Source organism: Hylaeus volcanicus, chromosome 4 (genome assembly GCF_026283585.1).
Source record: "Hylaeus volcanicus isolate JK05 chromosome 4, UHH_iyHylVolc1.0_haploid, whole genome shotgun sequence".
Classification (NCBI taxonomy): domain Eukaryota; kingdom Metazoa; phylum Arthropoda; class Insecta; order Hymenoptera; family Colletidae; genus Hylaeus; species Hylaeus volcanicus.
The window spans coordinates 10,044,272-10,060,537 of record NC_071979.1 but is presented as its reverse complement, the minus strand read 5'-3'; the positions used below and the strand labels follow the sequence as shown (position 1 = coordinate 10,060,537).

Below are 16,266 nucleotides of genomic sequence, written 5' to 3'. Positions count from 1 at the left end.
ATTCTGAAAAGAACTTCCGAGGAAATGCAATCTGTTGATGCTCTATTTCCTAATTACGCTTTAATATGATTTTGAAAAAAACGGAAGAAGACGGAAAGAAGTACACTCGCAGTTACACGCCTCTCATCAAATATATACTTCTGTAAGAAGGACGAAGATAAGAAGAAAGTATTACCTCGATATTATGATCAAACGAATACTTCGTCATAAATGTCACGATGACATCTTGCGCTGTCCATCGGCATACTTCGTTTCAGAGACTTAAACTATTGTTTGAGTTGGCGGTAATACGTGATAAAAGAGAAAAGAAGAGTAACCATCGAAGGACAAGAGCCTGCTTTCGGTTCAAGTTCTTTGAATGCAAACAGTCGCGATAGGAAAACTACATATGTAGCTCTTCGAGAAGCGAGCCGTGAAATTGAGGATTTCTAACCTGCTGGAACAGCAGAAGCACTTGTACCATCTTTCTGTTACGTGATTCGTCTTCTTCTTCGAGGCACGCCAGCACGATGCAGAGATTCTAAACCAAAATTCCTTCGTGTTTCTTTTACATTAAGTTTTTTTCAAATATTCTGTTGTATCGTATCATCAGCGACTTTTTATTTTGCAGGTGCTGGTCAACAGGTTTTATTTATATGAGGGTTTATTCTCAGTTTGAGTATCGCATACCTCGTGTACCGCTAGAATATTGCGCAGTTGTCCGCTGGAAGATTAGAGCACCAAACTCGAAGGAAGATTCATGCGCAGGGTCGCCATAGCTGGACACAACTATGCAAGCAAACTTCCCGGACACAATGTCCGGCTAACTATGCTACGAATGACGTGAACTGTGCAATGTTTGCACCAATATACGGGAGCGGCAACTGCGAACTGCAAATCGTCACTGACGAAATCAGATTACGAAACGAATTTACTCGAGGAGCCAAACCTAGCTACGGCGACGCTCTGATTACTTCGGAACTTCCCACGAATTTCTATATTCGTGATCTTCCCTTGCCGATGAAATCGTGATTTCAGGTGGTGGTTGAACAGGCGCCAACAGCATTCACAAATTTGCTCTCGGAATGAAGAACGCTTAATGGAACATTGGAAACTTTACGCGCCAGTGTGAAGCCGTAAAGATGTTGAATTTATGAAACCCTTAAACGATGCAAAATTCGCGCTTGTTTCCCGCCTCCTTCATAAATTTCGCAAGTTTTTGTCGCGTACTTATTATGCAACGGTCTCGCGTGCTTCAAAAATGGATACTGCAAATGCGAGATTAAGATTCGATTAGTCGCGAGTTTATCGTGTAAACTTAATAAAATCCGACTAAACGACCATAAAGAGTAGTATGAGGTCAAGTAATTTAGGAAAGTGTTTAGATAAGATAGTATGCAGTAGTTTAAAAATGAAACTCAATGAGATTACGTTTTGTCGTCTAATTTAAAATCGTGACTGTCGAAGTCTTTATGCATTGCGAGAGATAGAACGACCTCGCGATTTGGATATCGTCGCTAATATTCGCGGCAGTATTACTGTCCTCGTTGCATACCTAAATCGAATATCGAAATGCAATCTTGGCATATTTTGCATGTAAAATCGTGGAAGACATTGGACGCGGTAAATGCAATTGTAATACTCGAAATTTAAGAACAGACTGAAAGAAAAGAAGAGCGACCACTAATGATTGGTGCACGAGCGTCTATGCAGGTTGGTCGAAAGGGGTGAGAAGTTTGAATAGGTCCCCGAGGGCGTAACAACGTCGTAGACGTGTATGCCGCGTCTTCCCTCGCTTCACCTTGCATGTCTCTGTATACGACTAAGTACAATATAACTCTCTCTTCTGACTCCTGTCGCCACGGTTTGACATAACCGCTCTGAGCACCGGGCAAGTTTAGAACTAGCGAACCCGGCTTTATCTACGGTCCACGGGCGAGATTAACGAAACAAAGAGGTTATCCCCTTGTGGAATGTCATCTTTCTCGTTTAAGGATTCGATCCACAATCTCCCTTTATGCGGGTCGTACAACTGACAACGACCAACGTACGAGTTACAATTCTACAAGAGAAATCATAAAGGAACAATGATGTTTCGAGGGCTTTCTTCGGAAAGATTCCTTTGTCGAGCATTTAATTGGAATTCAGTACGAGACGGTAAGCAAATCGATTTATTTGGATTCGACGTCGTTATTAGTTCACTCTGGCTGCGTAGGCAGAGCAATTTCCTTTTTATAGTTAACCGCGTTTCAAATCGATAGATAGTCGCACCCGGTCGGCCGTAACTTCGTTTCGAGGGAAATATCTGGATAAAACTGTCAAGGAGAAACTTCGTAGTGCTTTTGCATGCTTCAAGAGCTCCTTAATGGTCGCTAAGAAGAGCTTATTGAAAGAAAGTTACCTCGTTTAAATCCAATCCCTTTAGTTCGCCGCATTCATCGCGCATGCATGAACCCACCTCCGACGAAATTCATCGCGGACTTAGTGGTAGTGTATTCAATCAAAAGTTGCCTTGCATCTGGTCAGCTGAGTTAACCACGAGTTCCAGTCGAGGCGTTGGCGTCGGTTTAACTCGCGACTACTTTACTTTCAGACTTTTCAAATCACAGAACCGCCTCGCTTTGAGCCGCGAAACGAGTCGATGCTCGTTTAAATTAGTTAAATCAACCGTTCGACTGTTGCTAATGAACTTTGCTCATTAGCGTCCCATGGTGTTACAAAAGTGAAATTTTCAGAGACGTCGATACACCATGTGAAAATTAAATTAATCCAGTTGATTCGGTGAACGATTGAAAAGCTGACAACGATTAACGATATTTGTTTTTGTAAACAGATCAAAAAAAAGAGTAGAGGTACGTTAGACGGATTTGCGAGATACTTTGAAATCTTCGTCAATATTTACTTTGCTGTGATGTGTTCCAACAGTGCGTGGGAAAATACTATAACGCGCAAGATAGAGGATGTATGCATGACCGATGCCTCTAGAGACGGAGAGAGAAGACGTCTGGCCAATTTATTATGTAAACATTTACACTCGACGTGCGCTACGTTAAATCTCGGTGCTTGCCTGGTAAATCCTACCTTCGTTTATATACGCGTCTTATATCCAGTTGAATAAATTATTCGAGTTTTATCCATATTCCAGAAATGCCCCGCTAAGCTTTCTATTAACTGTGATGTATCGGCACGAATACAACCGTCACGACGTGGATCGATCACCGTCTTTGTTCTCGCTGAAATGTCTGCAGTATTTTATTTACGTATCTCCTCTCATTGCACGTTCAGAAAATTTATTCAGAAAGGTATATTTAAAACGCACACAGAATGCATTAGTTCCGAGCTTTTATACTCGAACATCGAACGTTTGTTCTCGCTACTTTGTCTTCGAAGGCATCGTTCAACGTATTGCTAGTTTCATTTGATCTAAAGTATATTTGTCCAGGTTTCGACTGACGTTAAAAGCGTACAATTTTGAAATGGCAAAATGAGAGACCGAGGAAACATTGTTTGTGCTTTCTTAAGGATTCGATAGCATTTGTAGATGTAGAATCAACATTTGCTACGGGAGCTTCGAAAGGTCGTTTTTCAATTACGTATTCCTAAATTTCCCTTCTACTTGTGTTTGGAAAATGTCAGATTTTTTGAAACGTGTTAGCTGCCGAATCCATCTTGCAATTATACGAAATGTTTCTTTTTCTCGTTGGTTACTATGCGGAAAACTGCAACCAGTTTCTCGCGCAGAATACATTTATCAAGTCCAACGCCATAGCCAACGGACATGTAGTACGTCACACTTGGAGAACGGAGATGCACACGTGTCATTGTTTGCCCGTGCCGAATATACTGATTTTTCAGCTCGTGTACCGGAAACGAATTTTTCCTCCAGATAGTTACCATGGAAACGAATACGCGTACGTCAAAAAGTCACTTGGCACGCAACATTTCCCGAGGAAAGCTCTTTTGCTTTATCGCGACGCGATGCTCGCTACTGACATTTTTTGTACTTTTTCATTCTAGCGTTCGTTGGATTATACACATGAATGAAACTATGCAACTATACAACATAATATAATGGAAGAATAATTCGTGTATACAATAAGATATACATATTAATATGTACCGTTTGTTTTCACATAGTGCATTATACTTTCACGGGTCGTTAGAAATTTGTGCACGATTACAAAATGAAATACGAAATGTTAAAACAGTAGCCACATCTTACCTTCGCGTTGTAGTTGTAGCGATTTTCCTTCGAGATGACGCTCTCCCGTTGAGTATTTGCGATGAGCAGCACGGGTACGAGCCAGTTCAAACTGTGACACGATAATGTTAAAAGTGGACAATAATTACCGTTGCGCATGGTAAAAATCTGAACGAATCATCTATTATGCGCACGTCTCAGATAACGATAATAATGTAACGAGGTTTAAAGTACGTCTAATTCGATCAGCCACGCCAGTCAGCATCTGCTTACTCGCATGTCAAGAATATTTTACAAACGTTGAAACACATACTCACGTGCAGCACAATTTTTTAAGCAAGATAAGCAATTTCAAAGATGTGTACTGCGACTTCGTTGTCATGAAATACTTGTGACATGATGATGCTACGAATAATATGAATATTTACGTTAGAACTAACTATCGCGCATTGGGTCTGTGCATTAAGTCTTCTGAATTATACGTAAACTTGACTCTGCGCATCGTAGTTGCGCCAATCATGCTTAAAGAGGCATCAGGTACGCACATAGAACATGTGCTTTGCAGGGCCTATTGCGATAAGATTATATATTTATCTGAAGCGAGAATATCGAAATGTAAATACAACTTTTACAGTAATAATTTGTCGCTAACGAAAAAACTTCTCTCGAACATTCACGAGAGTTCAGATTTTATATTACTTGAGACAAGAAGCATACGTTTTTTGATACTTTACGTCTAGACGGTACTAATGAGCGGAACGATTACGTTTTTGTTTTGTATACTTATGTAATACGACGCATGGACTCGTGCGTTGCTTCGCTTTAATCTTTCCTTTGTCTGCAAAGACGGAAGCATCAACGAAATCTCGCGAGGAGTCGTCTTGAGAAGAAGGAAAAGTTGCTTATGTCTGAAACGCACGACACTGGCAGTTCGAAACGAAACGCAAAGGGTACTGTCGCAAGAGTAATCATCGTCCAGTTTATTTTCTCGGTTTTTAAAATGGGATCATTACAAAGTAGTGCTTGCTTTCGCAGCCGAGAAAGAGAAGACTGAAAGGAATCGACGATGAAAGGGAGGCGAAGAGTATATTTCTCTCACGTAATTAGCCACTTTGAGCAAGAAATGGTAATGGTTCTGTATAAGAAAGAAACTGGTTTCTGTCGGCAACATGGAATAGGCGCGATTTTACCGAAAAAGGGAAAATAATTAAGCTCGGTTTCTTTTCAACAATTTTAAACAACAGCGGTGAACGTTTCGCGGTAATATATATTTTTTCGTCGATAGTCAAACTCTACGCTCGATTTGGAAACGCACCTTTAAAGTCATCACCACAATTTGACTGACTTGAAAATTTTGCAGGATGAAACGAGTACATTCGAACATTTGAAACATGACCGATACGATAATAATATTCTTATTTTTTTAAAGAGGAGCAAACAAGGAAAGAGGAGTGTAAAGATCGCGGGCGTTAGACGCGAGGAAAATATGCGATATCCTCTTATGTATCTGCGACAATACATGGCGCAAGATGGAAACTTTTCTGCCTGGGTTTGAATTCGTATACGTTGGGCGGAAGTAGAGCGACGGAACGCGAAGTAGAGCAGTACTCGGAGAAAAATAGTTCTCAAAGAAGAATCTACGTAATACATGACTTTGCTTTAAATTGCACAAAGGTCCCTTTAGCGATATAACATTTGGCGTGGGTACGCGTTCTTTTCGACGCCGCATCTGTAATACAGTACGTTCCTCTTTGAAAAATACCTACAAAGAGGATTGCACTGAGTAAAATTCTTGACCGCGCATACGACAATACGTGACGTGCTGTATCTCTGATTATACGCGCGCGAAAGCTAAATAAAAAAAGAACTAGTGTACGAAGTAGCGGGTTCGTTGAATCCGGATGCTAATTCTCTTTTCGCGATGTAAATTATCAGCGATATAGTAAGTGTAAAATTTTGAATATAGATAAATAGTAAACAATTTTTCATCTGGTATAGGTTAAATAAAAATTAGGATTCGATACAACTAGAAAACTGTGCGAGCAAATAAATAGAGGACGAACGTTTCCGGCAGCTTTGGTTGCGATATGACTCGACAACGACCCATAGTCGGTGAATAGTATGGCTATTAACCGTCTTGCAAATTGCCTTTATCAAGTTTCTGCTTTAAACGCCGATACAGGTGAGAAAAGCGATGCTACCTAGCCGCGATTAGTAGACTTCTCCGCCGAACGACCACTGTTCTCTCAAATAGACGACAGGATAATCCGATAATTCCATTATACGGGATAGTAACGCTATAAAGTTTCACCTTAAACCGCCATCGTTCGAGAACACTGAGTCGAATATCATGTTCCAGTGAAAATTGTATCTCGATGTAAACGGAGCCGCGCACGTCGCCGATATTAAGGTTCCGGTCCTACAATTCACTCGCAATGCTCGGCTAATTGGTAATTCTTCGCTTAGGGTAGACGTCTTTTGAACCGTGAGCACGCTCGAGATAGAAATAAATATTTATCGATGGTATCGACGTTTAACGTCCAACGAGTAAAGTATACTCGTGTCCAAAGGAAATAAAAAGGTCTTCGTTCCCTTAATGCCGTGGCTTTTTCTAGAAAAAGTAAGAGGATTCTCTTCGAGATATTTTGTAGCCTTATACATATTGACAAGATAAGATACCCAAGTCTTGAAAAATACTCTTCAAAAGGAGGACGTTTACGATGGCCTTCTGCTATCGTCACTCGGAAGAAGATCTGAAATATCCTCTGCGCGAGTTTAAGCCAGAGGTTCTCAGGTATCGTCGACTCCTCGAGTCGAGGAAACAATTAACTCGTATAAACATTTTCACTGATAATGATGCTTGTTACCCCAGAGCACGTGTCGTTAGCTGTATTCGCCTCGAGAATAACAGGTGAACGAAAATCCTTCGATGCTCCCAACCTCCCTCGAAAGCTCCAGTTTGAGAATCTTTATCCGAAGGCATCGCGAACGAACCCTTTCGCCGTATGCGCAACGGGGTAGGAACAGGATATTTGCGTTTGGAAGAGAAGAGAGGAGAAGTTCTAGCCAAAGCGCGGAGAAACGAGGCCGTACCACCATTCGCAAGCACCATGAACTCAGCCGACAAACTTCGTAACTTGTTTCTTCCTCGAAAATGCTTCGTATAAGATCTACAGAGCCCGCGATACAAGTGCGAAAGTACTCTAGCGTTTTCAAACAAGATTACCTTGTAATAAGATTTATACAACCGCGAGTTTATTTCTGTTACGGGCGCAATGCGTCGTAGATAACTCTTGTTTAGCAGTTGCGACGAGACGCGCAGGACACGTGTAACTTTCCACAATATTGAAGTGCGAATAGCTTTAGGTTCTAATTGGTTGGCCAACGAAACGTGTAACTTTTAGGAATCCGATGGTGTCGCACCAAAGCATCGAAATATTTGGAAGCCTTACATCGTCAAACTGATTGAAATTCTATTCGAAGGTTTTTGTGCGCGAAAAATTTGTCGAACAGAAAAAATTGGCGAGGTCGAAAAAGTTTGGCAGCCGCCGGCATTGTTCAGAAGCACGCGCATTCTTCGGAAGCATTTCCATCAGCCAGAGAGGAGATATTTTTCAAGTTTCCTGTCAATCACATTTATTTTCTGAATGTTCTCGTTCGCCTGCGCGGTGTAGCGTACGATATTGAAAGTGATTACCATGCGGTGAACATTCCCGGAAATTGACGTCCAGGAAACATTGGTTCCATAAATTCACGAGTCTGATTTCTGTGTATTCGAGAGAATTTTTCTTAACTTTAATCGAGACATACGTATATTGCAGACGGTTCTTCCATAATTAGAATAATGGAGAGGCTAATAAGCGCTTCCATGCGAATAACGATGTAATTGTGGATGGAAAGTTTAAAAGCATTCCTGGTGCCTTTGGTGATTAGAGAGTGCAGTGGGCGCGGTTACTTAGCTAGTTAATCTGTTCGTTCCTGCAGCAGGCTGAATCGAAAAGCATGTTTCGCTGACATGATTTTCACTCTCCGAGTCCTGCTCTTATAATGCTGAAATAGGCCAAATTTTAATCGAATAATAGATGAATGTTTTTAAAAAAACAATTAATCGACTTACTTTCGTGTTCGTGGTAATATTGTTAACTTTTATAGTTCTATATCCATATATTCTACTTTAGTTCATGATAACATTTCCGACGAGTTTTATAAATACTATCATTTTATGTAACGTTTTATATCGAAGTCTGCCGAACAACGATTCGGAAGCTATTTGCCATGGCTTGGACGTTTTAACGACACAGATTTTCCAACACGAGTACATTTAATCGTATGAGACGAAACGCGACACGTGAAATTGTTCTACATAAAATTCTGCCGAACTATAACAGGATCGCGTGAAACGTGGAATAAACGCATAAAATTTATGAACGTTTAATTTTATTGAACCCGTCGATGCGCGTCCAATGTGTATACGTATGTACCATACAAAAGATTATTATGATTAAAAATTAATAATATTTGTATTGTTAATAAATAATAACTTAAAAGAAAAATAACACACTGATAGAATTGAACGACGTATCGAGGTGTTGAAAACAGGAGCGTACTGAATTTTGCTGCATCGACGATATCGATGCGCGAAATATTTCACTGTATCGAGAATCTCGGGATTTGTAGATTTCGTTTTCCGACACATATGTACACACATACATACGTTTCCCGAAAATAAACATACTTACTCACGCGCAGGAATGTATTACCTTTGGTGGAGAGGATTTATTTTTGTTACGTATCGACCAGATCCGTTGCTTTTCAATTTCGATTATTCTTTGCCGCAGTTCGTAAAATGCCTTCGAGGGACGAAAATTGTAAACAAACAACGCAACGTTTTAGAAGAGTTTGCTGCGCGTAGTCGTTGAATTAAGGAATAAAAGTAGACGATCGAGTAAAAGCAACATGTCTGTCCGATGATGAATTAAGAAAAATCCGCAAATTGCAGAAATCGAAATCGTTTGGAGTAAAAGAACTATGAAATAAATTTTGGGGTTAAATCGTGTGTCTCGGGCTACCGTGGAAGGCTTTCACCGAACCGAAGAAATCACGACTGGTTCAGAGATATCGATGAGGAAGCCTTTAGTCAACCCTTGGAAACCGATGAAACTTTAGCAAGACATTCGCTGCAGAAACTTAAAAAGCGTACGTATGATCGCGCGATTTCTATAAAGTTTCATAAAGCATTTTCACGATAGGAAGAGGCTAGATGTCGCCATTTTTCAATCGGTGAAATGAAGTTCGTGTTCCCAAAATTGTTCGTTGCCATTCCGACAAAGGAGGATAAATATGGCAAGTATTCGAGAGAAAATTCCAAACGAATTAATTTTCCATAATTGTGTCGGCTTTCGATATTTTGGCTTATGATTTGCTAAAATTTCAACTCGAAGTTTGTAATAATAATAATTTCCACCGTCTCTTTAGTTTAAATTAACTTGAAAAATGACGTTCAACCCGAACCTTTCTTTTAATTTAAATACGGGCTTTGTTCGCGGAGGAGATGCTTCGCGTTGATAGGTGTCAAATTAGTATGGCCCTTTTTAATAACGGCAAGAACCGGTTTCCTCAAAGTTCGCGGCATAAAGGTTAATTACTTAGGCGATTAAGCTTGCCAGACAATAAGGCGGCCGGGTTAAACAGACGGGTTGATCGATTTAACCTTCCCCACTTCATCCATTAGGCGTTCAAAGTGTAAGAGCATCGACAAATATTTGCACCGTTTCGAGCGTCCCGTCTAATCCAAGTTTTCTCTGTGTACGTGTCGAGTCTTTTGAACCTAGTCGCATCGATGATCTTTTCTCAGTAGTTGCTATATTTAGAAAAGTTAATATCGACTTCGTGATTTGTGTAGGAATTGACGTGAAATAATTCGGCTCGGTCAAGAAACAGCTCAGTTATTCGTAAAAATCCGCTCGAAACAAAGATGGATTTGCCGCTCGATCTCAGGTGCGTGTACCGTTTTAAATAACTTTTAATTTTGGAGGAATCGAACCTTTTGAAATTAGAGTTGATAAGGATTAGAAACAAGGACGTATTTCAGTAGACATCGCGTAATAAATTAGAACGTTTCACCTTCATCGGTCAAGGAACATTAAGACCACGAAAGATCCAGCGACAACGGATTCCTCGAGCGAAGATAAAGCGGACCAATCCTGCAGCAAATTGGCTCCTTTGATCAGCCTGGAAAAGAAGGAGAGCCCTGTGAATCCGTACAATCGAGCAGACTGGACGAAAATGAACTCGAAATGGCCGCTTCCGGACACGGATGACAATGAGATCAGCGCTGTTAACAGTCTGCCGCAACTCGACTGCGGTGCATTCCCGAAATCGCACATGGACACGTGTTCCTGCTGTCCTCGGGAGACCTTTGACAACTACGATACAGACGCTATCGCCAACTACAGGAGCATTGTTCTCAAAGACGACGGTTGTTGCAAAGCCCATTGGATGCGAAAAGAGTGTTATCAACGAATTAAGGCCAAAGTGAATAAGGCCGTCAAGGTAATTTCAAAACAAATCGAGATTGAGATTGAGAAAATTGTTCTTATAACGATATTTCTCATACATTTCCATATAAATATTTAAGAGGTTTAACATACTTTAAAGAACGTATCACCGCTTTCCAGAGGCACAAAATATTTTTGATACGCGGCGAGTTGCCAAAATTGAAGGAAGCTCTAGAGAGAAGAGGCTGGGTGCAGAAATACGAAGCCACAAAAACAAGAACACTACCTTACGGTTAGTTTCCTTCCTTCCCTTAATTAAATTTTTTTCCTCTTCTTCGCATTTTACTCTCACTCCCTCTCTCTCTCTCTCTCTCTCTCTCTCTCTCTCTCTCTCTCTCTCTCTCTCTCCCCGCTTCTCTAATTAAAAATTAACGGCATAAACGACGGCAAAATGTCTAAATAAAAGAAAGTATCTTTATCCTTGGTGAACTTTTGACCAATATTCTTTACGGTTACTGTGTAAATAACGTAAAAAATCTTCCTCGAAGTTCAAATCGAGAGCACAGAAGGTTCCCAATCTTCTTTAGAATTCTTGTTGAATTTCCAGGTAGCGTGGTCAGCTTAGAGGCAAGATCATTAGGCGATCTGACTCAACCGGACGGAACATTAAACGAGAGAGCGGTGGTTTTCGCTTTACTACGTCACAAATCGCCTGATTTTATATGGGACTCCCGAAACGACTTTGTCGACTGGCACCGTGGCCTAAGTAGCAATACCCTCCTCAACAGATATCAGAAACCCTCAGTTTACACCTCCAAGGTTAACACCACCATTCTATTTTATGGAATATCCCCGTCTCCAAACTCTATAAAGATAGAATAAGAACATGAAACGCGACTGTCGTAAAATTCGCTCGACCGTACGCAGTATACTGTAACTCGTGATACAGCCGAAAACGATTGATTCATCTCTAAAAAATAAATGGAAAACGTGGAACCAAGTTTGTCTGGTACTCTGATTTTTGAAAAGATCGATAGAAGCGCGTCGTTGGCTCTTTGGCAACGTTAATAATTCGAAAACAAATCCAGGGTACGCCCTGGATTTTTAATATAGCCGGTTAAATGTAACTCGGTGTAGTTGGTAAAATGATTGCGTTTACGAATAATGTAGCTAGGAATGGCTCGTATACTGGAAGAAGCTCACTGGTTGTACGAGAAGGACGTGTCGAGCGTGTTATTCCCTCGAAGTTACAACCTCAGCAGAGAACCGAAAGCTTTCCTCGAGGATTTTCGACTGACCGCTGCTGCTGGCCTGTTGAAGTGGTTCGTAGAAAGAATGCAAGACGACCGGGACACGGTGGACCTGGGACAGCGTACGATTCCAATGAGTCGAGTGGAATTTGCCATAAAACGCTGCGAGGAATTTATTGCTTGCGCGAGCCATAAGAACATAGATGAAGACTTTGTCGCCGAGCTTTCGGAAGAGGAGTGGAATTCCTTTTTGGATGATTACGCCACAGCCGTCCACGATTACGGGAGAATCGAGAATATTTCAGAGAAAAGTCAAGAATATCTCCAAGTACGCTACTGGAATTCGTTTATCTCCGATTTGTACGAAATTCAAAAGCAATTGTTCTATATGCGAGGAAAACTAATCTAGGGCACGTACAGAGTAACTTGTTCGAGTTCCTTGCACATTTTTTGTCAATTTAATCAACTACGACTGAATTTTGGTAGAAGTATATCGAAGCAGCAAAGTCGACTCTGTCGAAATTGAAAGAGGTCGATCCGCAGTACGAGCTGAATGGAATGCGGAACACGTGGATCCTGAAACCCAGTGAACTTTGTTGCGGTACCGGTATCAGTATATCTCACAACCTGAACGACATATTCCGAAAGGTAAAGAGTCGTCCAAAGGATTACTTCATCGTTCAAAAGTACATCGGTGGGTGTTTTGAAATTTTCATTCGTTTCTCTACGTATTCGGGTTCCGCCGTAATATTCAATTTCCGTTCGCCTTCCTTTCAGAGCGTCCTTTATTGATTCACGACACGAAGTTCGATATCAGGCAGTGGTATTTGGTCACCAATACGTTTCCTATGACAATATGGTTATTCAAGTAATTACTTATACCTTTGCATCTCATCGAACTAAAATTTCGCAAACACCCGAATCTACTAACGAGAAATAAATACGAAGGAAAAAATGCGTGACGATGAACGAGTTTGCTCAGCGTTTCTCGAAAGAAATATTCATCGGGAAAGCGCATTCGTATTTTTCTCGAAGACATTTCACTGGCAGAGATTCGACTAGATTTCATCACAGAATTTTCTCGATCCTTTCCTATCCTTTTCCATCAGGGAAGGACTGCTTCGGTTCAGCTCGAAGCCCTACACTTTCTCAACTTATCACGAAGCGATTCATATCTGCAATACCGCCATTCAGGAGAAGTACGACGAGGAAAGGAGGAGAAGGAGGAAGCGTGGAATTTCGGAGGAAGTCGTAAAATCGGTTCGCGATCAGGGATGGGACTGCGAGAAGCTGAACGAATATTTAAAGTAATCTCTCGAGCGGTCTTCTCGACTCGTACGCCAAGTTTCGGTTATCCGTTCGTTACGGTCTATAGCCCATGGGGATCTCGAGATTGATAGGTCCGGTGTGCAAATATGCTCGGCGTAGCGCGTGCTTTCTTGCCGGATAATCGGCTACCTCCTGCCGTTGGCTCGATCGTCGTTTCAATCACGATTACAGCTTTGTAAAATATTTGTTTGCCCGTCGTTTAAATGCATCCACAAGTTGCAGCTGCTTATTCGAGGTTTACAATTTTACAAACGGCTTTAGATCGACGGAACTTTTAGTTTTGCGCGTTGAAATGTATTACGACCGACTACGTACGTTATTTTCAATTTCACCGAGAGAATTATGGCGCGACTGTGTACACACGTCGTTCCCAGCGGATGGGTTGTAGAGGAACCTCGCGATCGACAATGTAACGTTGTGTTTGGCAGGCAAATGGGACTCGAGGGCGAACCGTATTACGACAAGATTTACCCGAAAATGTCGGAAGCTATAGTTCTGACGATGTTAGCCTCCCAAGAACACATGGACAGGCGACGTTGCAGTTTCGAGCTGTACGGAGCTGATTTCGTCGTGATGGAAGACCTCTCCGTCTGGTTGATCGAGATCAACACGAATCCTCGGATGCACCCGCCCAGCTCGAGAATTACCAAACGCCTCTATTCCGGTGTCCTCCAGAGCTTGGTTAAAGGTTAGCAAACTACGATCTATAGGGGATCGAAGGAAGTTGTCAGAAACCGAGAATGCGGGAGAAAGTTTCCGAGAGTGGAGAGGTCGGAACAAGACAACGGATAGCGTATCCTCCGATGCTTCCTTGCGAATACTCGAGCGAGCTTTTGAAATCGTCTAGTATCGACTGCTGGCTTTCCGGTCTCTGATTAAACAACTTTGCTGCTTCGGAATAGGAATCGAGCGGACAACCTTCGACTCTTTCGGTCGCGGGTCTTTCACAGAAATGACCTTCGTTCTCTCCGATCGAATCTAGGTCGATCGAGAATCCCTTCGAGAACAACCCCCTTTTCTTTTTCCTCCCAATAGTTAGACTGCGCAAGTTTATATAACTGCGTGTCTTTGGACGAAAGGACGAAACAAGAACGATAAAAAGTATTTCGTCATTAGGGGAATTAAAAGTGTTCTTTTAATTTCGTATAGCGTATAAAACCACGCTGTATAAAAGTTGGACGAAAACGTTGGAACAAAGTACATATTAATTTTATCTTTTACACGTGTTAGTTGCCGAGGCGTAGTACCCTTAAGAAATATTATTTCGACTACGGATTCAAGCAGAAAAATCATATCCGCCCGCTGCGGCAAAATTAATTTACCAGTCTGGCTTTTTTCGCCCGCTTATTAATTTTGGACTCGTTCTCCATGACACTCCGACCCGCAATTTCCCCTGTTTCATTCGCGAACCTGCTTTCCACTGTACAAAAAGTCTGTTTTGAAAAGAAATAAGTAATTGATTGACAGGGCAGATTTTGAACGTCGAAGTGTTGTGAATTCATTTTCGATATTATTTTTAAGCACTTGGAATTCGTTTCAGTGGTAATGGACGTGCCTATGAACGCAGCTGCAGACACTGGCGGGTTCAGCCTCGTCTACAAGCAACATATACCCGATTTCCGACCTTATCTCGGGCCTTGTCTCTTCGTGTTCGGCAAGTCGATAACGCTGCAGGAGCATCCGCGAAAACGCGACAAGAAGAAGGGAAAGGCGAACGGGTGGATCAAGCAGCAACAACACCAACAACAGCAACCCCGTGCATGGACCGCTCCACCAATGATTCCGCGCTCGAGGGATCCAAAAATAGTCGACTTCATCGACTATTTGAACACCGCTCGAGCTGTAACTTAGCTTTACAATCGCATTAGTATACGATAATTGTCTTCGTGGGCGGGCTTGTAAAATGTACGATACGTAATAATCGATGTAACAGCTCTGCGTCCGTTGCATCGCGATGCGCGCACGCTTCTTATCGCAGCCGCATCCATTCCAAGCAAATCGATAGTTGGTAAACCAAAATATACGAATTTGATAAAACGTAATTGGACGAGCGTTGCTTTGGGGTTATCGCGTGTTAGACTGGTTGCGAACGGGTAGAGGTAAGCTCGACACGGAGAATTAGTCGAAAGGTTGTTAAAAGGTCGGAACGACCCAGTTTTCGCGTGGAGTTCAACGACGAAACGGTGAGCGCGCGTTCTGAGTTAAATCGCGAGCAATTAAAAAAAGGAAAACAAAAAGAAACGGGCAATTCTTTTTTCGGTGTAGGAAGGACAATAAACGCAAGAAAAGAATGAACGTAGAACGTAGTCTAGCACCGAATCCAAATTTTCAACGAAACACATTTCCTGTTTCGACCGAAACTAAATCTGGATCGTTACTTTCACGTTGACATAATCGACGGATGAACAACTGCATTCTACTGTCGAGCAAGTTTATCGCAAGTCGAGAATATTCGGGTTTGGTCGTAATTTACCGGTTCCTCTGGCCAGCGCGGCGACTAGGTAGCTTCCCGGGAAAAGTCAGTTGCACCGTAGTGTAATTAATGGGCTCAAGATAGACGAAGTAATTAACGCTGTCATTAGCCGGTGCCGTCGCTGCGTCGACGTTTCTTTCGGCAACTTCCTGCCAGAAATACTGGGCTGAATGTATTCGTGAGAGCTGAAGAGGAGACTCCACTCTTCGTACGAAGTCTTTTATACCGTTCGTGGCACAGTGAGAACAAATAGCGCATCGAGGTAACGCTTTATGTGTACGAAATACGGTATATTTGGGGTAAAAACACGGTAAACTTTTGTGCGGGCGAACGTTTTAGATCAAATATTTTATCGTTCGGAGCGTAACGAAAATCAATAGCCAAGCGTTTTTACGCAATATTTTTATAAGGGAATATGGTAGAAAATTCCTGAATCGCAAAAACTATTCTATTTCGTGTAAATCCGAGCACATTTATTAACATCGAGTCGATGAACTGGGCTAAAATGAAACTAGGTACATGATATTTACCGATTAC

The 16,266-nt window shown here is 41.7% G+C and overlaps 2 protein-coding genes across 3 annotated transcripts in view; one reads left to right on the top strand and one right to left on the bottom strand.

The window, feature by feature from the left end:
* LOC128875948 (lysosomal acid glucosylceramidase-like) overlaps positions 1-4,352 on the bottom strand; it is a 50,727-nt gene extending 46,375 nt beyond the window's left edge. The window contains exon 1 of one of the 2 annotated variants that reach the window (XM_054121996.1): positions 4,202-4,352. The gene's annotated coding sequence lies outside the window, so the exon portion shown is untranslated. The remainder of the gene's footprint in view (positions 1-4,201) is intronic. The other variant, XM_054121998.1, reaches the window with a different exon arrangement.
* Positions 1-16,236, top strand: part of LOC128875946 (tubulin glycylase 3A-like) — a 49,995-nt gene extending 33,759 nt beyond the window's left edge. The window contains exons 2-11 of the mRNA XM_054121992.1: positions 10,083-10,177; positions 10,294-10,732; positions 10,858-10,969; positions 11,285-11,496; positions 11,848-12,255; positions 12,414-12,621; positions 12,705-12,795; positions 13,037-13,234; positions 13,685-13,944; positions 14,797-16,236. Coding sequence (XP_053977967.1) covers positions 10,155-10,177; positions 10,294-10,732; positions 10,858-10,969; positions 11,285-11,496; positions 11,848-12,255; positions 12,414-12,621; positions 12,705-12,795; positions 13,037-13,234; positions 13,685-13,944; positions 14,797-15,107 — 2,262 coding nt within the window. The 5' untranslated portion in view covers positions 10,083-10,154 and the 3' untranslated portion in view covers positions 15,108-16,236. The remainder of the gene's footprint in view (positions 1-10,082; positions 10,178-10,293; positions 10,733-10,857; positions 10,970-11,284; positions 11,497-11,847; positions 12,256-12,413; positions 12,622-12,704; positions 12,796-13,036; positions 13,235-13,684; positions 13,945-14,796) is intronic.
* Positions 16,237-16,266: the final 30 nt, after the last annotated feature.